Consider the following 25,763-nt stretch of genomic DNA (forward strand, 5'->3'; position numbering starts at 1 on the left):
AGGAAGGGCTCCTTGGTATTTTTATGGCTATCAGGGGGTCCTCTGCTTAGTTATAGCAGGATAGGCCATGGGACCACATTAGTGCAGAGAAGGGGCTGAGGAAGAAGTTAGAGCAGCAGGGAGAGGGTCTCCGTAGGAAACTGGGAGGCACGTCAAGGAGAAAGGAGGCATGTGTAATTTTTGGGATCTGTTGGAGAGGAAGGATATCCACCTCAGACTCATCCCTAATGCTGAGAGCGGAGTCTGAGTGTGGGTCGTCACTGGTGTCAATGGCTGCAGATCTGTCACGAAGAAATTAGGGTGGCACAGCCTTCCGAGTGTCTCTTAAGATCTCAGATGAGAATAGGCACGATTCAAATCCTCTTAAGTGGCTGAAGTCAGACTGAACAGAGTTTAGGATCTGGTTGGATATTCCATGAAGTGGTATAATTGCAAGTGTGCTGCTCTTGTCGGTTAGTTCAAGTATAATTAAGTTGTTTGAGATGGTCTATAATTGGTCGAGACGAGGGGAATTGAGTGAGGGCTTTTTGAGCAGGGGGCTTGATTGTTGTTGGAGGTTTCAAAATCTGCTGGAAGGTGCCGTAAATTGCATTGTTGATGGATCTTGTCTGTTCGAACTCACAAAGAGTGATTCGATTTTAGTGATGTAGTAGTTTCTTTCTAGGGCTATGTTGTGGAAGTGGTCTGAGAAGGAGTTGCAGAGACTTTGGGTGTGGATGGGATGGAGGAGTGCATGCTGTGGGATGGAGGAGTGCATGCTGAGGCATATAATTCTGAGACAAGCTTGTGCAGTTCCTGGGTAAGATGTTCATAGCAATGATAAATCTTCCTGACCTGCGTCAATCCCAGAACTTTTTGCTTCACTGGAGGATTTTTTCCTTATAACTCTGAGTGGGAACCTTTTTCTACAGTCTTACTTTTTAATGGGTGTCATTTTCTCTCCGTAGTGTCTTTTCAATTCAATCCTCAACAACTTTTGGCACATACTGCCTATTGTTGCTGGGTTGCCCCTTTGAGAACCGCCTTTTAACTTTCTCTGGCTAACCTTGAGGACTACAGTAGAAAGGATCTTTGGATCCCTTTTACATTTTATTAAGCGAGACCAGCAACCCCCACGGTATCTGAAGTGCTGGGGAGAGAATGCATCCACTTTCACACTAAATTTGTAACAATGTTACAGGGACAAGCTTACCTTTAATGGCTGTTGGCAGTGACACCTTTTATTAATTTGGTGCACCTTTACCGTAGGCTGTGTGCAGAGTCCCAGTAAAGGCACCCATGGGTGCTCATTTTACCAAAATGAGCCAGTCTTGTTTTTCGCCATTTTAGTGTTTCTGGTCCTTCCTTGTTCCACCCCTCCACCACCCCCACTCCCCCCGACATTCAGGGTAGGAAATTCCTGTGTGTTATTTTTATCTTCTGCCCTGGACTCCAGGTTCCAGTCTGTCAAGGAAGGAAGTGAGAGTAGTATAAAACTCCAGGGCCCTTTGTCTTCCTCCTTGCCTGAATTGGGACAAATCACAGTGGGGGGATTGGACAACCAGACCCCCCCCCCCCCTGCTGTAAAATGCAGGGAGATAATGCAGAAGTTGTTCTGTAGTTCCTGTGAAATAATCCGAACCTGGAAGCTGAAGACAAGTTGACCACTGGAACCAAAACCGAAGATGACAGAAGTGGCTGAGCCGATTTCCAGCGACCAGAGAGCCGGATGTGTAACCTGAGCCTGCTGTAGCACTTTCTTCCTATCGACCTGGGGACTCTGAAAACAACAACCATGACCAAGAGCCTGGTGAGACCCACTATACCAGGGCCGCACAACATGCGGCCCTTTAAGACATTTTTGGTGGCCCTTCAAGTCACACGAGTTTAACAAGTGTTGCCTGGCATAAATTCAGTCAGTCTCTAAGTCTATCAGGTCAGGTGTGGCAAGCCTCTGGTTTTTCTGTCTTTGCATAATAAAAAGGTGCAGTTTCAATTATTTAAAAAATGATTGTCACATAATACAAAGCAGGAATCACGCAAGTTATTTTTCACTAATCTGCACACCAATGCCCATACCACACTCATTGCAGTCGATGTGCAGCCCCCTATATGGGACTTGTGTAGTCATTTGGCCCACCTTGCACTAGACTCAAGACGACCTGCATTTTGAGCCAACCCAGGCCGTGCTGCGACCTTGCGAGCTGCAATACCCTTAATACCATTGGACCTCAAGCCATTGTGCGGTGCACGGTCTTCCAAATTCCAAATCTTGCTGAAACTTTCTGGGCATCCTGCTGGATCTCCAGAGGCACAATTCCAGTCTAAAAAGTCCCATCAGAGTGCAGGACCTTTGTAATATCAAGAATCTGACCAGCTATATTCAGTCTTCTGTGCTCCTGAAAAGGCACCAAATCCACAGCCGCAAGGAAACCCTTGCCTAGAGCCTTCCCTGTCGATCTGTGCTGCAAAATCCCTTCCAAGGTCCTGTTTTCAGTCACCCCAACAAGGAATCCACCAACTGGGGTTTTTGGCTGCAGATCCTGAGCTCGTCCTGCTGAAAAATCTGTGCTGAGGTACTGTGTTGGCTTGGGTATTCACTTACCTTAAGTCTTGTGCGATTCCTGTGTAGTTTTGGGGTGTTTTGTGATTGGGAGGCCTCTCGTCCAGTTCACCCAGGCTCACTGCTGGAATCCACCTAGAGGACCTTCTGTGAAGCCCCTGGACCCTCAACTAAGTAAAATATGCACGTTACAAAGTCTTTGTTAGGAACTCTGACTTTTGCTACTTAACCTATCCTGACACTGCCTGTTGGCCACTAGATCCTAGTGATCCCCCCCACCCCCCCTTCTGCCACTGGGAACACTCATGCTTCAAGAATAAGGGAAAGACTTAAAGGATTGGGGCCTTTTACCTAAAAAGAGAATAAGTGACATACTTGTAAAAGAAGTTGGTTGGTAACCAGGTCCGAGATTGAACAGTTACAAAAGTGAATTACTTACCTTAGAAATGTTTTGCCACTCTGAAAAGTATAACATCCTTCTTTCCTTAGAAACTGATTCGCCATTCTAACACAAAGTAGCTGTAAGGGTAGATTACTCACCTGTGATTTGGTTGTGCCTCTTCCCAAAAGTAATGCTGTTGGTTTCACTTCACTATTCCGGTTAGGATAGATGTATGTGTTCCCAACTGGGTCTTGCTTCCCCCGACTTGCCGTTAGCCTGTTCAGAATAAGTCTGCATAGGTTTTACCTACCTAAATAACCTTGAGTTTTAAAGACCAACACTGGGTTTTGCATTCCCTGGTCTGTTTTAGACACACAAAAACAGTCTTGGGTTTATACCTGCCCCAAGTTGTTAGCTCCTTGAAAAAGTATATGGGTTTTACTTACATTAAGTTAGCTGTGTGCCATCCTCAGAGTTACTGATTATCTCAATCTGTGTTTCACTGATCTCAAAAGCAGATGTAATACAATATTAGATCCTTAGGTTTTATCCACCTAGTTTAACTTATCACAAAAGTAGTTATATGTTTTTACTGTACCTAGAATAAGTGTTCAATTCACAAAACGTTTGTCCAGTTGACTTAATGGGATTTCTTGCAGAGCTTCCACTACCCTGGTATTACCGAATGTAATCTGAAAGTAACCATTGGTTTTATTCCAAGAATAGGTGTGTCCCATACTGAATGTGTTTAACTTCCCTAGAACTGTTAAGGTTGTGCGCTTTGGACTGCCTACCGTCAATCATTGTGCTGTGATTTTTATTATAATGTGTGTGACTTCACCAGTACTTACCAAGACTTTGGCCTCACTGTATTTAAAATAAACCTTTATTTTAAACAGTACTTCTGGTTGTCAGTGTTTCTATCGATTCATTTGTGCATTATAGATTCTTTGTACCCGTCTACAGCCCTCTCCTTCCCAAGGTAAGCCAGGCTGCTCTGCCCAGGCTACCATGAACTCAGGTGGTACAGCCTTATACCAAGAGTGGAGTCTTGTACTGTCTCAGCGGAATCGTTCTGATTAAGTATAAGAACTGTTTTCTTGAGGGGTTCAGAGCGTTGGGGAATTCTATACCAGTAGTAGTATGTTTGGCCATGCCTATTTCTACCTGGTAAGCAGCGCTGGGAAGTGTAGGCTAATCTGTTTGTTGGGCGATGGGTCTGCATGCTATCTGCATTGTGGGATGTGGTTATGGGATTGAAGAATTAGGACAGAGGTGAACCATCTGGGAGAGTGGCCTTGTCTAGAGAAGGGTGTGATGGGATGAGGGAGCAGAGTGCTTCCGAGAGCAGCAATCAAAGGTGGGTGGAAGGGAAATCTGACCCAAGAAGAGGGGTGTGGAGATCAGGGAGGAAAGTTGGGAATCTTCAAGGTCAGAGGTGGGTAGTGGCCTGGGACTGTCAGAGGATCTACTGTGGAAAGAGAACAGGCTGGACAAGTGGGCGAAGTGGTGAGCCCAAGATGGTGTCTAGTGTTTGACCTGAAAAGTAGGTAGAGACTGATGCATGGTGTCCAGAAGGGTGATCGGGTTATGTGGGATGTCGAAACAGTTATTGAAGTCCCCATATATTGTGAGGAGGGTGTGGGAGACCAAGATGGCTAAGGGATTCTGAAAAGCATTTGCTGGATTTTATAATGGTGGGGGTGTAAGAAGTAATATGGGTGCTCAGCCACCATAAAATCAAATAAATCCAGTGAACACGGCCAATGCAGTGGGTTGCACCATATCTGCCTGCACCTGGACAGCAGGCGTGTTGTCACCGGTGATGTGTGAACATCTGGGTGCATTTCAAGCACATTCCATAAGCTAGCTGACCAATGGATGCCTAGATTTAATCACGTGGAAAATTATTTAAGTAGTTTAGTCCATCAATGCCATCTGCCTAATCTCCAAGTCACCTTTCATTTACAGGATATAAGAGCCACCAAAAACAATGTCATTTAAAGTTGTGATCATGATCAGTTTAATTCGCTGCTTTAAGCATGGTTTTCTCTGCAAGTAATTGGTTTATGTACTTTTCACAGCGCCTTGAAACTGGTTTTCCTGGCAGTGCGCTTCATGCATTTTACCACTGCTAGATGCGACTGGACCCTTGAGTTCCGAACACTCAAGGTGAATTACTTAAAAGCCAATCTTGAACTTGTTCAAACCACTTTTAAATGAGTGGTCTTGAAATGGGATTCCAAGGGGATTTCTATTGCTTTGCCAAAATTGAATTGGAGGGTTCTCCACTGCGGTAGCATAGATTATTCCAGGTGGTTTTCCATTGGTGTGTCAAGGTTGGAGCGTTTTCAGCGGCACTGGCACAGTGGCATAGTTTAATCAAGTGCTTTAGCACTGCTGTGACAAAGGTAAATCCAGGTATTTCCACACTGTATAAACCACTGTTCTCACCCCATCTTTAGCTAGTGTTGAACCGTGCTGCACCCTACAGCTAGACCGAGTTGAACTGTGCCCGATAGTTGCCCACTGTCCACCCCATAGTGAGCCTGTGTTAAACTGCAGCCTGCCCGATAAGCTTGCGTTGAACTGTGCTGTGCACTATGCCACTGTGCTGAACTGCACCGCCACACTATGAACTGTGCTGCGCCCGTAGTTCAGCCTCTTGTGTGCAACTCTGGCGCAACCTATAACTATCCATTGCATTTCGAATCCGCCGTTAGCTCCTGTGAAACTGTGCTGCGCCCTATTGACCAGTGTCGAACTGTGCCACACTATCTAGAGAATCCCATGCAATGTATTAAAATTAACTATGTAGACTAATCATGCTTCACCAAAGATAACGTAGTTCAGCCACGCACCACTTGGAAGGCTTGTGAAGACGAGTCATGCGCCACTTTAGATTCCAATCTTACAACGCACCAAAGCACAATTATACCAAGGGAGCAGCCAATCTGTTGCACTCCGAGGAACCGGTGGGCTAAGGTCACCCAGAGAGCTGGGAGAGGTGGAGGGGATGGCCAGCAGACCTCAGTGTTGAGGGTACCACTGAGCGGCAACCAGATGAGCACCAAGGACCTACTTAAACAATATTATTAACTAATTCACCATACCTTAACGTAATTCCACGACTACGGGATAACAATACACACCAAGCATTATGTGCAATCACAACTTCAGGCACTGGACCTACCCTCAGACGCAACATACCAGTGCACACAATCCCTACAACTGTCAAACCAGACAAACTGAAATACATACCAATGCAACTCGCACGCATACAACAAACCACGACATTGAGCCCCCCCTTATGGATAGATACAACAAACCAGGGCTCACGATTATACCCTAACCGTACATGGCTAACCGAACAAAAACACTAGTACACAACTAAGGTAGAGGCTAACCCTTATGGTTACATCAAGCCAGGCCATACAACCAACTTGCAGGCGCCAGTTTCTTCGTGTTCCTATCCTCACTAACATACAGGCCCTCTTCCCCGCAAGCCACGTGAGGGCCTACACACCGCCTCTGGGTGGTAGCTTTGCACAGTATAAACATAACATCCTCCAAACATGAAAAACTGAGCACTATAACTGCACAGATTCCTTTTAAACAGTCCCCCACGGTTGACATTAGAATGGCTGCACCCAAAAAAAAAAATCTTAAGAATCCCCAATATTCAAAATCCCCACAAACATTAAGCCAACAAGAAATGCTCAGTTGGTAGAAAACAATTTATTTAACAGAAGCTCCAGGTGTAGTGTCTGGTTGGCAGACTCTGGGTGCAATGCTTCACCACAGTTTTTAAAAAAAATATTTGTTTACAGCTGCTTTCAACCACGCCATACACTCGTACAAAAAAGTCTTACCCAACGCATGGGGCCAAGGATATCACTAAAGTTGTTTACGTGAAATCACGACAAACCAAAATTTTCTAGGCGATTATCAGACTAAAAGATTTGGACCTGTGAACTCAAGACTGCTTCTAGAAGAGTTACAATCAGGGTTCCTAATCTGCTTTTAAAACGTCCCATCTGAACACCAGGGAAAGACTTACCTGACAAAATAAATTACATCTAAAAAGCAATTGCACGAGTGAGAGCATTGAAATTAAAGTCATTAACGGCTTCATTAATTAAGCCGAGTTGGAGCTATCTTTTGTTCAGAAGTTGCATTCATTTCTTGGCAAAGGAAATCTTCATGGCGTTTGTCTGTGTGATCTTGAATCCCTGCAATGCATCACGGGCAGCTCCAGCCTGTACGTCGTTATCAAACTCCACAAAGGCGATGTCATGGCGACCTGGCACTAAGCGCACCTCCTTGAAGCCAGGAAACCTGTAAAAAACAAAACAGTTAGAGCGTGTGGAATTCTATTTACTTTTCTAGAAAAGGATTGAGACCACAATTCAAGCATTGTCATTTGCTGCCCCAGGTCCAACGCACTCTTTTTCCCCAGCACAAGTCAGACAGGAACCAGGGCACCTGCTTCCTGTCTGCATGCAACACAGGAGCAAGAGACCGAATCGACGACTGTGTGTAGAGACTGCATGAACAGGCAAGGACTGTGCGTCCCGAATAGACGACTGTGTAGGGACTGCATGAACAGGCAAGGACTGTGCGTCCCGGACTGGATTGTGTAGGTGGTCTATATATGCCAGTATGGGCAGCGAGCGCACGCGTCTTGAGAATGAAGTGGTGAATGGACTGGGTGCCCGTGTGTAGAATGAAATGCGAGTGAACGTGAGGTGTATGGGTATGAATGAGATGTGGGTGTGCGAGACGCTGGGGGCCCGGGAAGCACTGAAACATTTTTTGACATTTCATTAAGTGAAATGGCATGTTTTACTGCCACTTTTGGGCAAAGCCAGCGTATGCGATTACGTGGCTAGACTAGGATTCTGGTGCAGACAGTTCGGGTCTAGCCATTCCTTAATGTGGCTAGACATTTTAGTATGCTTTTAAGAAAAATGCAAGCATGTCTAGACAGGCCTACATTGGAGCCAGCTTTGACACTTTTGTAATTAAGCACAAAGCTGAGTAGGTTCTTATATGGGAATACGGCATGTATTGGTGCAGCCAGCATTGAAAAAAGTGGGCGTGGAAATGCTTTCAATATTGGCAAATGCTCCCAAGCATCGTTGGTAACTCGTGCACAAAATCCAAAAGATGCAAGTAACAAAACCAGAAAGGAAAACCACATTTTTACAGAATGTGTGCTGTATATACACTATTATAAACGTGACGCCATTGGTTTTACATGCTTGCAGCAAATGTTTGTGCATCCAATGTTCATGAAATCTCATTTAGAGACTGGTTGGAGAAGGAACCAGATGTGCAAAGTGGGCAGAGCCAGGTGTCATGGGACAGAGCCCAAAGAGGTAAACGGTTGGAAGCAAGCCTGGCGGTGTCATTCAAAGGGCCCAGATCACATGCAACAATAATTGGCTAAAATTGCACCCAATTTAACTGCATTATAAAAATGAATAGCTGAGACAACATGTTACACAATTAACACGGGTATGTTCCAAATGTAGGCCACCACGATAGGTGTGATAGAAGGCACGATAGGTTTGATAGAAGGCCACTTACTGGTTGAAGAGCATAGACAGCATCAGCTCATTGGTTTCTTCAGGTAGATTAGTAAGGAAGAGAATATGGTTCGGTGGGTTTTCAAGCTGAAATAAAAACAGGCGGTTAAATTGCGAGGACTGATGAAAATAGGTTCTGCTCTTACAATCATCAATTGCTCCAAACACCACCCCCCCCCCCCCTCACCAGAGGGCAAAACATTCGCTACACCTCCAAATCAACATATTATATAATTTGAGCCGTATGTAAAATGTAAAAGGATGCACAGCAATGCACTTGGGAACCTGTCCGTAAAACCATCCAGAGAACAAGGGGGGGTGGGGGGGACACAACAACAAGCTTCCTTTCGATATCCTCACCGAAGGTAACAAAAACTGGGTCTCAAACCATGTACGTGTTTGAGACCCAGTTTTTGTTACCTTCGGTGAGGCTATCGAAAGGAAGCTTGTTGTTACCCCCTTCTCTTTGCAATTAGTCCAACAAGCTCCTACATTTAAAAAAAAGGACCCATGCTGTAATAGCGTGCTCGTTGACTTTTTCATCGTAAAACCATCCAGCCATGCGTGAAGGTGGTCCATGCCAATTGTAAAATACATGACAATCCACTAACCCACAACTAACTTGTCCCCTCCTAACAGCCAATCAAAGTCCCAATGCAATGATTGAACATGCGAGATTCTAAATAAGCCAACAAAAACAGTTCCAACGGGAAGGTGACTGTTCAAGATTGCAGTCTAAGCAAGAATTGCACCCCACCCACCCACCCCCCCAAAACACCTCAGCTCACTATCAATTTTCGATTACAGCCGATCAAACCATTTCCCCTTCGTAAACCTTTTTCAATCAGTTTTAACGGCTCTAGTACCATAACCTCGATGGGGGGCGGCGGCCCTTCTGGGTTTGCCTAAATTGTGTTTCGATACCAGCAACGCCTGCCTTCTATACTGCCACACGACGGGCACAGATGGAAAAGTGTCATCATAATACACCCATTTGCACAACACATCAGTGGCTTGCATTTGAAAACAAATTCAGTTCATGGTTTAATACTACCATTAATTTAAAAAAAACGTGCTTGCACGACTTGAAAACTCCAAAGTTTGAAAAAGCTAGCACTGTTAATCGAGCAGCTCCAGTGACTATTCCTTTCTCAAAAAACTCCAATTCGTGTTTTCTTTTTCGGCGTGTAGAACAGAACGGCGTTATCACGTACAAGTTCTTAATAGCATGTGATTTGAAATGTGAACATTTAACTACGTTTAACACTCCACCACGTAACAGCAATCAAGATCACCAATCACTTACCGGCTGCATGAGTGGCATTTGACCAGGCATCATTTGTGAGGGACCCATTCCTCCCGGCCCCATGCCTCCAGGACCCATTCCACCCATCATGCCAGATGGGTGCATATACGCACCCTGCCCTTGCATATGCATCATACGAGACGCTTGGCTCATTTGCTGCATTCCTTGCTGCATTCCCGGTTGCATGCCCTGCAAAATATAAAATGTATTCCATAAAAAAGCATCGATACGAGTTTAACATGCAAAATCAATATAATCTTGACTAGTCACCAGGTTTTACTTGCAGCAGGAGCGAAACATGTAAATACATGACACGTATTCTTATCAGGGGAAAGTGACTAATGCAGGAAACGGACTAGTAACGAACACCTGAATACGCCATCCAAGGGCAGAAAGACCTTAAGGATGGCAGGAAGTGGAGCTCGGCTCCCGAGACTCATGAAAATGGGAGTCTGCTAGAGATGAACTGCCTACTGGGGCAACTCACAAAAGGGTCTTGATGGGAGACCACAGAATGGTGGTGGTAGTATGGACGCCCAATGGTGCTGCCAACCAACCTGGTTTCCTTCTCTATGGAATTGTGAATGGAAACCCCCACGGGCACTACAGTCCAGTTTAGAAGGTCAGATCACGAGAAACGCAGGAATTTAGCTTAAAAAATGCATCACTAATAATGTCCCCATACATAATGTCGCCAGGAAAAGACATTGGTGACATATCGGGACCGGTTGCGGGGATGTCCCCACCTCCCCTGGTTAAAAAAAAAAAAAAAAACAAGGCGACATTGTCAGGAACTATTACATGGAACCAAAAAAGGCAGAGCTACCAACAAATTAACCTACGCCTGTGTCTGCCTTGCATGCCCCAACCTGTATGCCTACAGCCTGTAACGCACTGCCCAAGTCCTTGCAAGTGTACTTAATTAAGCCATCATTGACTACCCACTTAAATCATTCCTTTACTGTACAGCACTCGGCGCTTCAGAACGAAGCTGATGCTAGACAAATCCAGCATACACAAAGACAGCACACCATGTCTGCGCCATCATACTCCCTAGTGCCTCTGCCAACCCTGCAGAAAAACAGACTAGTAGATTTACACCCCCCAACCAGATCTGCTTGAGAACCCAGGCAAGTAATCCTTTGGCCAAGCATTAACATAACCGTCTTGCTACACTACACCAAACTGCACCTTCATTCCTTAAATCAAAAATGCCGCAAATCAAACATGCACACCTTTTTGCTGTTCACAAATTATACATTGCACGAAATGCTCATGAAATACTCACAGCCATCTGCCCAACAACCGCCTGAACCATTGGTGCAGCCTTTTTCACAGGGGGTGGCTCTGGCGCTTTAGGCTTCTTCCTTTCCTTCTTCACACGTTCCACGAAGGTTCCCTTCATCTTGGCAATTATGTCAGAGTCCAATTTTGAATACTGTATTCTCTGCAAGACGAACAGAATTACGTTTCATAGGTCAAGCCATGCTAACCAGGAACACACTAACATTTTAGTTACCCGCAATTAAAGAATACTTGCATTGTTACCAACAGGAATTTCAGACAATCACCATTGCAGGATGTCACGTCTAACCACATCTAATAATGGCTTAAAGCGGGCACTCAAAAATGCAAAGAGCATGCTAAACGAAAAGGGATCCAAATCCAAAGATGAAACTGGGACACCTCAATGGGTATGGTAACGTGGGCGGGCTATACTCTTAAGAAATGCGAGTTTACACCGAAACAACTAAACGGCACCACCATTAGGGTAGCAAAGAATGTTCAACCAAAGTCCTAGAATGTAATTAAACTAAACGCCATAACCCAACCCTGTAAGAGAAAACAATGAATATGCATATTTTATAAGCAAAGGGGACACTGAAGAAAAGTACAGAGGCAATACTTTGCAGTTGCAAAATCAAACTCAGAAGTTGTCTTTAAATAAAGAGTGAGCATCAAAATGTCACTAAGGCCTTTAATGCGCGCCAGGGAAGCGGGACCACGCCAAATACTTTAGGCCTTTTGGGTCGCAACAGCATAGAGACATGTTTCTTAGGGTTTTCTGCATTTCCAGAGGGTTCACAATTGGATGAGAAGGCCCAAGACAAGGCGGTCTTGCAGCAGTGTTCCTCAAGATCAGGCCTGCAATGCTGAAGGCAGATTCGTGAGATCCAACTAAAGCAGCTATTCAGTGCCGCTCAGCTCGAGAACACCTGCCGCACATACACCTGACCGAAAAAGCAGTGACAAAAGCAGCTTTGGTTCTTGCAACAGCTCAAAAAGCAACAAAAGCAGACGAGTAGGCTCAAAAGCAACAAAAGCAGACGAGTAGGCTCAAAAGGGGGATGCAGCAGGCAAAGCTTGCCATGCGCTGGTTCTTGACTTGCCGAGGGACCCCACTCTGGGCCAAGTTGAATTTCTCCATGTCCCAGTCAGGAAGTTTCCAAGAGAGCATTTGCAGGAGCTGAAACCTCCAGTTAGGATTATGGGTACCCGTGGTCCCAGCTTGCAGCAGGCCATGTCCACTTGCAGACCTCAAAATGTTGGGTGAGGGCAGTCTCTCCATACTCAATGTCTGGTGTGCAGTCATTTTTTCGAAAAATAAACGTCGAAAGACAACGTCGAAAAATAAATGTCGGAAAAAAAAGGCGAATTCCTTTTTTAAAAATTGTTTATTTTGGGGTCGGAAATAAAAATGGTGGTAAAATAAAAAAATGAAAGGGGGGTTGGAGGCAGTGAACACCTGCACAACACATTTTGCTATGCAGAGCTATTCCACGATGGCCGCCAGCATCGCATGCTCCAGGGTGGCCGGGGCTTGCCCATCTGTAGGTGACCAGATTATGGTCAGTCATACCTACTGCCCTATTAGAGAGCCGACAGGCTTGGCCGGCCCTCCCACCAAGGCCCGATCCTAATGCCCCCGTCTATGCCCTGTCCGCTACATGTATGCTATGGTCGCCTGTGCGCCCCACCCCCTACGGTTGCCCGTGTGTCGTGTGCACCCCCACCCCCCAATATGGTTGCACGTGTGCCCACACCCCCACAATATGGTTGCCTGTGTGAGCCCCTCACCCACTCTATGGTTGGCTGTGTGCCCTCCAGCCCCCCTATGGTCACCTGAGTGCTGCATGTGTCCCCCACCTATGGTCACTTTTGTGCTGCATGTCCCCCACCCCCGTATGGTTGCATGTGTTGCTGTGTGAAATCACCACCCCTCGTACCGGTGTTCCTCTCCCTCGCTTTTCCCTCCCCAAGCCACGTCCGCCTAAACTGTCTTTATGCATGTGTATGCTGCTGCCACCCTGCAACATGGGGTTAGGCAAACTGCATGTCTTTGCAAGCACTTCTGTAACTAAGTAAGCTGCCCCCTGCAACGTGGGGTTAGGCAACATGCATGTATGTTTTCGCAAGCACTTTGTAGCTAAGTAAGCCTTCTGTAACAGCACTGCGATGCAAATAAATACAAAGTCTCTAGCAATTACCACCCTGGTATGGGGTACCAATGGTCCAGGCAGGGCTCACCCCTGTGGCCCAGAGCTAACCTCCTGGTGAGATTTCATTGAATGCCCTGAATAGTAGTTTGGGTGACACCGACACTATTCTGTTACAAATAGGACGTTCAGCATCAGGTCTATTAGCCAAAAACATGATCAGCTCTTATACTGTGCCAAACCATTGGCTAGATCTCACTACTTAATCTGCCCTTATGTCTGCAAGGAAAGAAATGTGTGCACTGTGAACAGCCCAGTCAAAGATGGGTGCTATGGTCCAAGCATCACATAACAGCTAGAGAAGCCATAGCATTGGGGTACTCCACCAAAAATGTCCTTGCGTGTAGGGCAAGAAGGAAGATGCAAAATAGCACTGCCACGTTGTGTACATCAAGCAATGAACATGGTAAACCACAGCCAATCCACATGTCCAGTCAGTCATTGACCCCTCCCTTAGCTCTGGACGTTCACAGCACATGATGGTATCCAGTGTTAAATTTGCCTGAGAAAAGGTCGCCGGGGGATGCATTTCCCCAAATTTTAACTATGAAAATCAGGCACTTCCCCAAATTTTCTAGGGCTGGCGTTAGAACAGTACATACCCGTCGTAGAATGAGGGGCATCTCTCTGCAGGGGCCCCGAGATTGCTTAGGGAAGCTTCTGACCCTGAGGGAGTGGAGGCGGATGAGCAAGAGCTCGAGAATGAAGTTATGCAGGAGGAGAGCGAGTTACTGAGGCCCCAGAAGGCCTTGTGGACAATGCAGAGGGTTATGAACTTGATCCTCGCAGCCACTGGGAGCCAGAGAAGAGATTTCAGTCCTGGAGAGTTGGTGTATAAACCTGAATCCAGAAATTGCAGATCGAGGATGTGCAATGGCAAGCTCCTGCTGGTATTAGGACAGTGGCATCAGTTAATGTTTGCACCCACAGCCTTAAGTGGGCTTTTTTTATGCAGGAGCTTTATTAAACTAACAATTAATGAACACATGCACTTACCATGGGCTTATCGTAGAATGGAAACCCCTGCATGGAGCGCAAGGCATTGGTGGAACTGCTGACTTCTTTAAAGATGACAAATGCTTGACCCCTCATCTTTAAACTACGAGACACCAAAATATCCAAGATCTGCCCAAACTGTGAAAAAATTGCATAAAGCGATTTTTTCAGCTCTAGTTAAAAAAAGAAAAAGGGAAACAGTATTAAGTTAGATGTGACATCACATGCACCCAATGCACAATTGACAATCAGATTGGTTAACAGGTTCAGTCATGTTGCAAACAAGTGAAAATACTCCAGCAGAGATCAGTATGATGAAATAAAGTGGGGGGGAAATACGCTGGTCAAAGTAGTACCATTGACCATGGTTCCCGATTACACGCACTTATTGTTTTGAATATGCCACCATGCATGACCATGAAATTGGACGACCAGAAGGGGAGAAAGAGGGCGAGAAGTGTGGACAATGTGTCCAATATTTGGAAACTTTAGTGGAAGGGAGAGAAAAGACTAGTGTAAAAGGAGTAGTTGGCAGGGATTTCAGAGCAGCAGTGGAGGGGGTGGGGGGGGGGTTAGGGTAGAAAGTAACCGTAGGCAGGAGGGACAAAGGGGCAGTGCTTTAGACTAGTAACATAAGTGGCCACACATCAAATGGATGGCTGGGGAGATCCAATGCCGAGGCGACATGGGGGGGAATGGGCAGGGTAGTGACCACTGAATGGGCAAACAATGCAGATTTCAAGCCACATCAATGGAGTGAGCAAGTGCAGGAGTGTGCTTGGAGCGAGAAACGGACTTGGTAGGGAAACATGAAGCCAGACGGTATGGTGATAGAGGGATGAAGGGGAGGAATAGAGATGGTGACATGAGTGGCTGGAGGGGGATTACAGCAGAGAAACCAAGGTGGAAGATAAAATCAGAAGTTGCCTTGGAGGGTCATGTAGGAGGACTATAAAGTTGTCAGGGTGGATGTTGGAGCTGTTGAACACCTGGAGAGGCGACAATCGCTCATTAGAATGGCAGGGACATCAGTTGGGTGATTTTTTTTAAAAAAAAATCAAGATCAGAGGGGTAGGATACCGTATAGATTAGGAGCAAAAAGTTGGACTCATATGTACTCAGAGTTGAGAGAAATGCCAGCAGTGCATCCTTGCTATCACGAGACAGTCTTTTTGGAGATTAAGGGCATCAAGTCAGTGGGTGGGAAGGGCTGCTAGTGTGGAGGAGTTGTGGGGGAAATCCAGGTTTCAGTGATTGCCATTACGAGTTTGGGTGATGTCAAAATGATTACCAAGAAAGAGAATGGAGTTAAATCACGAATGCCATAAAGCCAGCGAGAAGTGGGTAGAGGAGAGATGCGAGTCGATTGAAGGCGAAAGCTAAGCAAGGGGGCTTGAGTGGGTGGAAGAGGAGTAAAAGTGTGGACAGCGCCATCTGGGATAAGGAAAACCATAATGAGCAGTATTGACAGAGGTATGGTAGGCGGCAATGGACCAACAGGGTCCTAGGTGATCGTAAAATGCAATACAAGTGTTTAAACAACCAGATTGACAAACATGTCTGGTGTTCTCTAATCTATGCTGGTCCTTGTCAATCCTCACTGGCTGATTTTACCCATTCCATAGTCAAGTGTAAATATGGCTATTCTTTTCAGTGGAAAATGTGGGGTTGTATAAACATTTGTTTCATGAACTTCTCACACTGGGTAATTTGGTGGTAGGTGTCCTAGTGAACCAATGCCCATGGTTAATGGACACTCCCGTCCCCTGCACACCTACAAAGTACTGAAAGCAAACTTCAGTCAAAATTTGACAAGCACCCATTTTATACATTTTCCAAATCTACTGTTTCCAACCAAAGTAATTTATTCAAGATACAGAAGAGAGCATGTTGCATATTTCAGTCATATTGCATTTCATCAAATGAAATTTCACAGTTCAAGTGAAATTTCATAGATCAAGTGTCACCCTGTTTGATTTGTGTAACATTTTCTGAATATAAAAGTTGTGTTCATTCACGAGACAACGGTAAAATAATTGGATAAAAATAAGTTGAACAATAAGGCTCTACGTGTTTCGAGAGATCTCTTCTTGAATGTATGCCTTTTCTTGCAAGAATATGCATACATTGTATGTCTAGTCCGTCTTCCCTATGAGTTCTAATTTGCATACTTTGTTATTAATATCAATTTTGCATTACACGTACCACTCAGTTTTGGTATTTATTAATTCTTACATGTTACAAATTATTCATCAACAAAACAATTTGTAAATCAATTTGTTGTAATGTTGTTCTAATTAATAGAAATAATTTAACAGGAAAAAAATCCTGGCGGACCAAACCCTGCATGTAGAATAAGCAGGGCCTTCGCCAACCAAATTGTGGTGCAGGCGATATATGCATCTGTAGCAGTGGTTGTTCAAACAGCAATTTGGCCTCCCGTGCGAAAGATGAGTGGCAACCAAGAGGTACAAGTGGCAACCATGACACTGACGCCACCAGGGCCAGACAGATTCCCAGCTGAGTTCAATAAGGGCGCTGAGAACAGACTGCTGAAACTCCTGCCTGCCATTTTCATGGACTCCCCTTTCCAGAAGACACTTCCTGAGATCTAACCATCAGTCTTACGGTCTAAACTACTACATGCACTGATAGAACAGGATTTTAAGCAATAGTTAATAAGCCCAAACCAGATAGTGTTAAAAACTGGAATGCGAGGGACACTACGAGCCTCATTAGAAAGGATGACAGAGGGGCGAGACATCAATTAAGCGATGACCCATCTCACTTGAGGAACCGGTCAATAAAGGGAAATATGTTCATAAGGATGGCTAGGGTTTAAAATTCATTGACACCAAACTGCCATTTATTCTGTCACAAATTATCCAAAACCTGGAAAAGAAAAGGCAAAGACGCCCGCTATTTCCGCCATTATTCATAGCCGTTGGCAGTCAGACAAAGCTACCAAGGGCCTGGGTAGCAGGTGAAGTGCTGCAAAAGATAGACTGCAATGGGTAGGTGGTTTTTTGGATGCACATCAGGCTAGCTATGATGAGTGACACAAAAGCAGAGGGCTGACAAGTTTGCACCAGATGGGCTCTGTGGAGAGTTAGTAGTGCCCTAAAAACGTTTTTGGGGGAGGGGCGCACATGCGGAGACAGTCGTAGCAGGCAACATGACAAGCGTAAATACAAGGTAAAGCTGATTGCAAAGAAAGCACAGAAATTAACAAACATACCATCCTTCTTGATCTTCTCATTGAGGTTGTTGATGTAGATTGTATGGTTGGGGCGTGCTTCTGGAACAGCCATGGCTCACGATTGGACCTTCAGAAAAACAAAAGAATCGTATAAAACGGTACCCATTTAAAAACGACACAAACAACTGGGTGCCTAAACAAAAGGTGCACAGCCCAAAAATCGAAATACAACGACTCTGCTGCGTTTGTTAACAATTGTTCTACAATAAGGGGAAGAAAACAGACAACCGTATTATAATTAGGCATCAATCTGATTCCTGGCAGTATTTATTTGGAGGTTCCTAGTGCAATTTGCCTACCATGTGTTTTAAGCTTGTAGTCAATTGTATTATATGTGAAAGAAATATGGCTTGCGGGGGTAAATGGGACATTCAACTTTTCATTTGAACAGTGGAAAAAAAGAAACGTATCTTCCAGTTTTTGTAGACATGAACCAAACCCAAATGGGTAACGGGGCAACATTTCCGAAGGGGATAACATTTCACGTGCTACACACAATGTGGACAATAACTTTAAAAAATTCAAACAGCTTTGAAACTATCAACACCAGATAAAAAGCTACTCAACGGAGCAGGTTCCTGTTTCGGCAACTTAATAGAACATTAGAGATAAATAGGAATGGCCAGTAAGAAATATATGACAAGCCAAAATACGTGCGAGTTAAGTCCAACTACATTGGTGTAGCCAATATGGACATTTCTTACAGTGGGCACGCCCACTTTACTGCCATTATGGGCGACGCTAAAACCATGGTTTGTACACAAGGATACTGGCCTACATTGGTGCAGCCAGAACATACCCACTCACAGACAGAACAGTGGCACATATGGTGGAAAAGCTGGTATGAAACTGTTCCTGTGCAGTGTTGGAACCCATTTGCTTTTGTCTTGGAGACAAACGCAACACAGGCGGCTGTGTTTACACAATGCTGTAAAATGGCAAATTAAATCTAGTTACCTCAACCCTTCCATAAACCATGCATACACCATTAACCAGAAACACAAGAAACTTCTCAACAGCCATGCCATCAGGGTTTACAGTCTTGCTGACCACAAAGCACCAAAAAAAAAAAAAAAAAAAAAAAAAACAGCTGACCACTAAGCCCATACAAAAGAAAGCCAGGCACAATCTCTTTTGAAAAGAATAGCTCTCCAAAAACCTGAAGAGCTACCCACTGAGCCCGTAAAAAAGAAAGCCAGGCACATATCCCAGCCTTCTTTTGAAAGGAATCGGCACAGAGCAATCAGAGCTCCCGGTGGCTGCCAGGATCAAAGTTGAAGACCTTCAGCATCACCCACAAGTCTTTTTGGGGAAGTGGCCCCTACTCTCTACCGAAGTACCTGCCCCCTAGAGCCCTTTGGCTGTACACCCAACTCTGTGGGTGAGTCGCTTCTCCAAGGAGAGATTGGGGGCAGAACGCCATCCTCTGCAGGTGGCTCCCTGCCCCCTCTCTGCCTTGAGTCGGACCTCCTTAAGTTCTGGAAACACCACAAGACCTACCGTTTCTCCTCTTTCTATCTCTACCCTGCCAACCTTCCCATGTTCCCACTCGGTCTACTGACTGGCTGCCTGGTAAGTCTCACAGGAAACCACGCCCGCCTGATCAGTCACCCGCACTTGCCACCTGGCCCTACTTACTGGATAACCACCTGGATTTTTGTGCAGTCACCAGTAGTTGCAGTCCCAGACCCTGAATTCCCCCCCCCTCCCCAACACCAAGGAATGTGGGATGCAGAAGTTCAGACTTTCTTAGAGGGCACTGGGAATAGGTCAATAACCAACCCAAAGCCGAACAGAAGGACACCAGGATCATCTCAGTAATACTGAGACGACCAAAATAACCTGCCCTAGTGTCCCGCTTCACAACCAGCACAGCTATACATCAGTCCGGCCAGTACACTGGCTTGGCATCCACGCCTCAAGGTCACAGACAAAGGAACCTGGAGGGGAAAGGGGCATCCTGCAGAGAGATAAAAAGGTAGCAATAGCACAAATTACATCTTAAAAATACAATACCCCTTCCTTTCCAGAATCCTCAGTGGTTGATGCTCCATTGCTATACTCGGTGGGTCATAATCATGGGAAATGTTTACAGACTGCAGTTACAGGGTTCAAAATGGAGATTCAACAGGCATGAGCTAAAACCAACTTCTGGGTGTGGGGCATCACCCTGAAAGCAGGAACTACCAAAGATGCTCTTAACTTTGTATGAACCATTGAGTTAAATAGTATATTAGATGTTTTCTAACCTTTATTAAGCTCCTCAAATACTCAAAAAGCTAATGTTAAAGGATATCTGTACCACGCACTACCACCACCGGAGTGGTCCCCTGGCACTGTCACATTTACATGTTTAGAAGGCACCCTAGGGGAGCCAAAAGAAGCTTGTCATAGCTGTTGGTTCCAATCTACAGGTTCTACTATGCTAGAAGCTGGAGCTAAGTAACTCCCAGCTCCTCTAAGTTTGGAACCCAAAATTACAAAGTACAACAGCCGCTATTGAGTTTCACAAGGTAGACAAAGAGCACGCACCATAGCTTTCTACCAGTAACACCCTCACCGATTTAGGCATGTTTCGTAAGGTTTGGGTAAGGGGTGCCAATATGCTGAGAACGGTCTGAAAAAACCTAGTTGCGCACCCCTCCTCCACCACGCTGCATTATGGCAAGATAAACACTGTCAAATGAAAAGCCTTGCAATTAAAGACAATCCCAAAAAAAGCATTCTCCAAACCATACATAAACACAAAATACTGCCAATCCCCATCATGGCCTGCAACTGGCTCTACATTCTCCACCCTGTGGAACCTTGAGCACTTACCCCCGTCCCCTCTCTCAGCATTTGCCAAAACAACTGTTCACAAGGCTTAGTAGGACTGCCTCTGCCTTTTGCTCATCGTTACTTTGTATTCCATTGTCTTGTTCCCTCCCCTTTGCCGTGGGCGCTTTAAAACACAATGTATTGTTGATGTATAAGCGCCTTACAAATGCACAATAAAATAAAGTCAACTCCTATCGCAACAGCCTGCGTCCGGTAGCGATTAGGGTACTTAAAACCTGCAGTACGCAGACCGATCAGAATGTCCTCCATACCGTTGAACGCTATGGCTGCAATACGCAAACAGATCAAAATGTCCTCCATACCGTTGAACGCTATAGCTGCAATACGCAAACGGATCAAAATGTCCTCCTTGCCACAGCTGGTTCTACCAAACACTTAACGTGACGAAAGGAAGCACGAATTGCGGGGAGCACTACCACGGTCCGAACATGTGCCGGCCAAAGAGTACCCCCCTCCCCCATCCACACCATGCAACACTGCGACCTTCCTCAGACACACTGCTTTGCCTTCCAAGTTCCAACCGTCCCTTAAAACTCACCTGCAACAAAACTAATCAACAGCTGATGAAGACTTACTCAAAATGAAAGATAGGTAGCGCGAAAATCGCTGTTCTGGTTCAGTAAAGCAGGCCTCGCTCACACAACACAGCGGGACTTGAAAAGAACCGGATATGCGAGAACCGGATATGCCTAGGTGGGTGGCGGTTACTGGTTGCACTCTACTCCGGATCCGGAAACGTCCCAATAAACAACCAATAAGGCTGGCCGGCCGGGATACAAACCAAATTTCTAACTCTAGAAACAGACTAAAAACATAGACACAAACATAGGACATGAATACTTTTACGAACCTAGATGCCATATTGGAATGCTTCCCATAACTGTATTTTTATATATTTGTTATTACAAAAACATAATCTCTAATTTCAAAATCGATATTTTGTATGCTTCGCATGGACTATGAAAAGATGAACCCCGTCAAGGCACCATGTTGAGGCAGAGTTATAGATTACTTCGCAATACAAAATATAGATGAAACGGGGATTTTCCATTTTAATATCAAAGCACTTCAATTCTCATTAGAATTGAAGTCTCCGTAGTAGGAAATCGGTCAAATCTCAATATATCGAAGTTATTTACATTGTTCGATCGATGTACTTCATAATTTCTCAAATACAGTACAGTCATTTTCAAAGCTTGCACACGGTTTTTTGATTGTGACTTGTTGGGTAGTCTCGTTTATATAGATGTGCAGGGGAGAAAAGCGGGAAAGGAATGCCAAAGTGAGATGGTCGCAATATTTGTAAAGGCTCTTTAAGCCTGGCTCTATCTTCTAGGGTGAACGTTATCCCCCTGTATTTCTTCCATGTCCATGCCTGTCTTCCTTCTGTTCCTCCAGTGGGCGTGTTTTACGTGGATCTTGAGTCTAACGTTTTGCTGGTCAGTACACTTCGTTTCTTTAGACCAACAAGTCTACACTTATTGACATGCTTTGTGGCACCAACATACCTTTTTTTCCAAAGCTTTCAATGCTTCTGTACCCAGATGACTCATTCTTTCGCTTTTTTAACTGGGTTCAGCCATCTCTGCTCTTTATGTCCATGGACGTTCTCGACCGATCTAAAGTGTCAGTAGCAGCTATATCCTGTCATGGGCTTAGATAACATTGGGCTGGTGTTGTTGGGAGCTGTCTCCCCCCACATAGCATACTTGCCAACATTTTGTGACCAAAAAGATGTAGGATTTTTTAAAGTTTCAAAATAGTAATTAGAATAATGATATTGTTGGAAATGACTTCATGTCACCTTTGACCTGATGACATCACAGAAAATAACATCACCTGAAATATGGCCCTAAACCGATCACAATGAAGCAGTGTCTGGCATGGTCTAAACCTGACTATCATGAGAAATCATATTAATAAATGAGTGGCCTCCGAACAATGGTCAGATTTGACCAGTTATTTATTTCCGTGCAATCTGCTCTACAACACGAAACGTAGAGATCCCTCAGGTTTCCAGTGACCATAGTAACGAGGCCATCTAGTCCAAATTTTTGGATTTTGGGAAAACTGCAAGCCCAGTATTTCAAAAAATAGGACTGGATGCTTTCTCACGCATATAAACTTGAGAGCACAGCAATTTTAAGTTTGTTTTTTACTTTTTCACCTAACCTTTTGGGTTATGGCAACTATTATTAGCATCACAGGAGCTTAAAATCTACACAAGCTTTGACGCAGACTATTTGGGGGCAAAGGTGCCAACTGCCCCATTGTTCCGGAGCAATGGGGACAAGAACATCATTTTTCCCTCGTGCGGATACTGAACGTTTCTGGGAGCATTCTGCCCAGGTGCCACTGTGAAAAGAATTAGCCATTTTGGAGTTCTATATGGGGTTTTCAGTATTGCCATTTTGGTGGTTCTACACCCATAAGAAGAAACTATAGCACTTGAGAACAGCTAGGAGAGTGATGGAATGTGAGGAGGGACACAACTCTTGTTTATGTTGTTTGTTTAGTAACCCACCCTTTGATTGCCCATGGCCATGCTTATCCCTGTGGCCATTGCCACACAGCTCTCAACCTTCCCCTGCCCAAAACTCATACTCCTGGGATCTATTTGAGGCAGATTTATCACGCAGTAATATCAAACTGAAATAAAACTGCAGGCACTTCAAGCACAAAGCAGTCTTCTCGGAGTCAATGGCTTTGTTGGAGGTGTAAATATTCTACTAGAGTAATAAAAATGCTGTTGTAATCTGGCTTAGAAAGCAGCTGTGTGTGATGTCATGAGCTGGTGGAATGTTAGGGTCGGAGTGTTCTACTGGGTGACCGTTAGACAGATAGAGAGCTTAGAGCTGATAAGTTATGGGTGTGGGGGTGAGCCCAGTGTTTCCCTTGTGAAGCTGTGTCTTCTGTGTCCCCTACCATCCCTGTGTTTGACTGAAGGAGTACAGGACCACGGCAATAAATAACCATAACTTACCTTTGGTGTCCCGGACATCCACTTTGTTACACTGGCGACTAGGATGGGATGTAGGTGGATCGCCTTCACCATCGGCGCTGCTGGGGGGGTGCAGCACTTCAGGAACACCGCCCCTGAAGAAATCCCCCACACCCAGGCGGGTCCTTGTCGAGTTGGCCCGCCATATGGAGTTCATTGCCCTTTGGGACTACGTTGGGCTGTATTTGCTGTCTCTGCCAATTGGAGCCAATGGCAGCATTTCTCCGAGTTGTGGATGGCGGCGCTACGGGCGTACAACGGGCTGGCGCCCCTCTGTTCAGCGTGTAGTCGGGGGTGGTTTCGGAGTGCAGCCCGTGTCCTGGACTGGCAGCTGATCTGCTATCTGAGCAGCCTGGGGTGCCGCCGTCGGAGGGCGGACCTGCGCCGCCACGTTCCCAGCCAGGATGGAGTCTGAGCGCGGCGGTAGTCGTAACAAGTGGGGTCCGTTCCACCTATTTCTTGCAGGAGTTGCTCTCGGAGTTTCTCTGACTGGGAGCGGGTCCGGCGTTGTGGCGACGAAGAGCCCCTACAGCTGTCGTCATGGGGTGGACCATTGCCCTTCCCCGACCCCTCTGTGCCGGTTGAGAGGAGTTGGGTCCGGCTCTGTGTGGAGCTTCCATGCTGTGGAGAAATCTGCCCGATTGTTGGAGGTGCCCGCTGTCGTCCTGCTTGCCTTGCAGGAAGGGCTGTGTTGTGTTTGTACTTTTCCTCCTGGTTGATAGATCTGTGTACATGAGCCCCTGATGGAATGTTGGTGTGGAATGTTATGGATGAACTGTGTCTGGGTGTTCCACGAAGTCAGTTGGGGCCTGGACTTGGATGATGAGGGGGCCGGTGGATGTCTCTCCCTGTTTACTTACTTAACCTATTTGCTTCATATATACTTACCTCCGGTGTCAACTTAGTAAAGAAGTTATCCCAAGCAGAACGACTCCCTGGACTCATTGAACCCAAGCACAAACTTAACAGGCTACAACAGGTGTTTTTGCCCAATTCCCTAGGAACTTCCTTCCACGCTCACGGGAAGTCCCATCGTTCTGGGACGGTTGTCTGGCATAGGAGTGGTGACGTCACTCTGTGCGGCTGGTCCCAGGCCTGTCACGTGATTGGTGGCAGTTGATGTTTCTACGGGCTGTTCCACGCTCTTTTGCAGTACGGGGATGTAAGCAAGAACGTGTCCATGGGTGGGCGTGTTTTTAATATCACGTGATCTGGTCGGGTTTTCAAGCATGGACATGCCATGTTGGAGCCAACAGCCAGAAGCCGGTTTCAACTTTTGTTTATATTGTTTGTGCCATAAACAAAGAGTCTTTCAAGAAATGACAGAGTGACCGTGAGCCTAGCCAGGGGACATTCTATCAGGTTAGTGTATCGGGCCGTGTGAGTGGTATGGGTGCAGTTATATGTAGTGGCCCATGTTATCTGACAGGTACCTAGGCCCTTATTTAAGTCCCGGGGGGTGTACCTTTAAGTTTTGAAGGCCGTTGTTCGTTTTCCTGTGGTGTCCAGTGTTGTGGCCTTCCGTTGTAGTGCAGGGCGTAGTTGTATATGGGAACGGAGCTTCTGCCCCTTCCATTTCCCAAGGCAAAGGGTGGGGGGGGGTGTGTGCTGTGCTATTTACTGACGGTTGTAGTTCAGTCCAATTTCTTTGTACAATCCAAGTGGTGAAATTTCCGTTCCAGGAGGACCATAGCTGCAGGGAATATGGTTTTAAGTTTTACTTGTGAACGGAGTAATGTGAACATGGGTACCTTTGGTGTGGTTTCTTTGCGTGGAACTCTGACTTTCATGCAGCGTTGACAGTGTTCGTGCCCAGCATTCCATGTCGGATACCACCTGTAGGTTATATTACCCAGTTCTGGGTGACAGTGGTATTGTCTGCACTTAATTTTTCCATGTATTCTGCAATGTTTTCAGCATTTCATATTGTTGCATGCTTAGTGTTATCTGTGTTTGGAGTGTGGTGTATAGGTGCATGTAGAATGGGTTGGTGCACGTGTGGGCGCACGTTTATGTCTGCATTGGGGTTCATAGCTCCTGGTTTAGTGCCAGGGTAGGTCGCTATGTCTGTGTGTGGTTGCGGGTGTTGGAGCAGTTAGAGTGTAGGTTTTGTCTATTCCCATAGTGCCCAGTTTTAACGCTGGGTTTGGTCTCTTTGTGCATTGGTCGGTAGGTTGAATGGATTGCCTTTTGCGGGTTCAGGGTTTGTTTGGTGTGCCTGTTCCCATATGTTGTCCTCTTTGTGTAGTGCCTAGTCTAGTCGGGGTAGGTCACTATTTTTGTGGTGTCTCAGGGCAGTATTTCTCGGTGGTTCCATAGTTCCTGGTTTGGTGGTGGGATAGGTCGAT

General features: G+C 45.6%; 2 protein-coding genes across 2 annotated transcripts in view; one reads left to right on the plus strand and one right to left on the minus strand.

Moving 5' to 3' along the window:
* Positions 1-6,643: 6,643 nt before the first annotated feature.
* Positions 6,644-21,170, minus strand: SNRPA (small nuclear ribonucleoprotein polypeptide A). The gene is made up of 7 exons (XM_069644455.1): positions 20,990-21,170; positions 17,553-17,640; positions 14,315-14,487; positions 11,110-11,268; positions 9,822-10,010; positions 8,517-8,602; positions 6,644-7,262 (listed from the first exon to the last, which is right to left on the minus strand). The coding sequence occupies exons 2-7, from the start codon at positions 17,623-17,625 to the stop codon at positions 7,103-7,105; spliced, it is 840 nt and encodes a 279-aa protein (XP_069500556.1). The 5' UTR covers positions 17,626-17,640; positions 20,990-21,170; the 3' UTR covers positions 6,644-7,102.
* Positions 21,171-21,659: 489 nt separating this feature from the next.
* Positions 21,660-25,763, plus strand: part of ACTMAP (actin maturation protease) — a 578,735-nt gene continuing 574,631 nt past the window's right edge. Inside the window, exon 1 of the mRNA XM_069644456.1 lies at positions 21,660-21,853. The gene's annotated coding sequence lies outside the window, so the exon portion shown is untranslated. The remainder of the gene's footprint in view (positions 21,854-25,763) is intronic.

The sequence above is a fragment of the Ambystoma mexicanum genome, chromosome 2p (genome assembly GCF_040938575.1).
Source record: "Ambystoma mexicanum isolate Mex_15411 chromosome 2p, UKY_AmexF1_1, whole genome shotgun sequence".
NCBI classification, from domain to species: Eukaryota; Metazoa; Chordata; class Amphibia; order Caudata; family Ambystomatidae; genus Ambystoma; species Ambystoma mexicanum.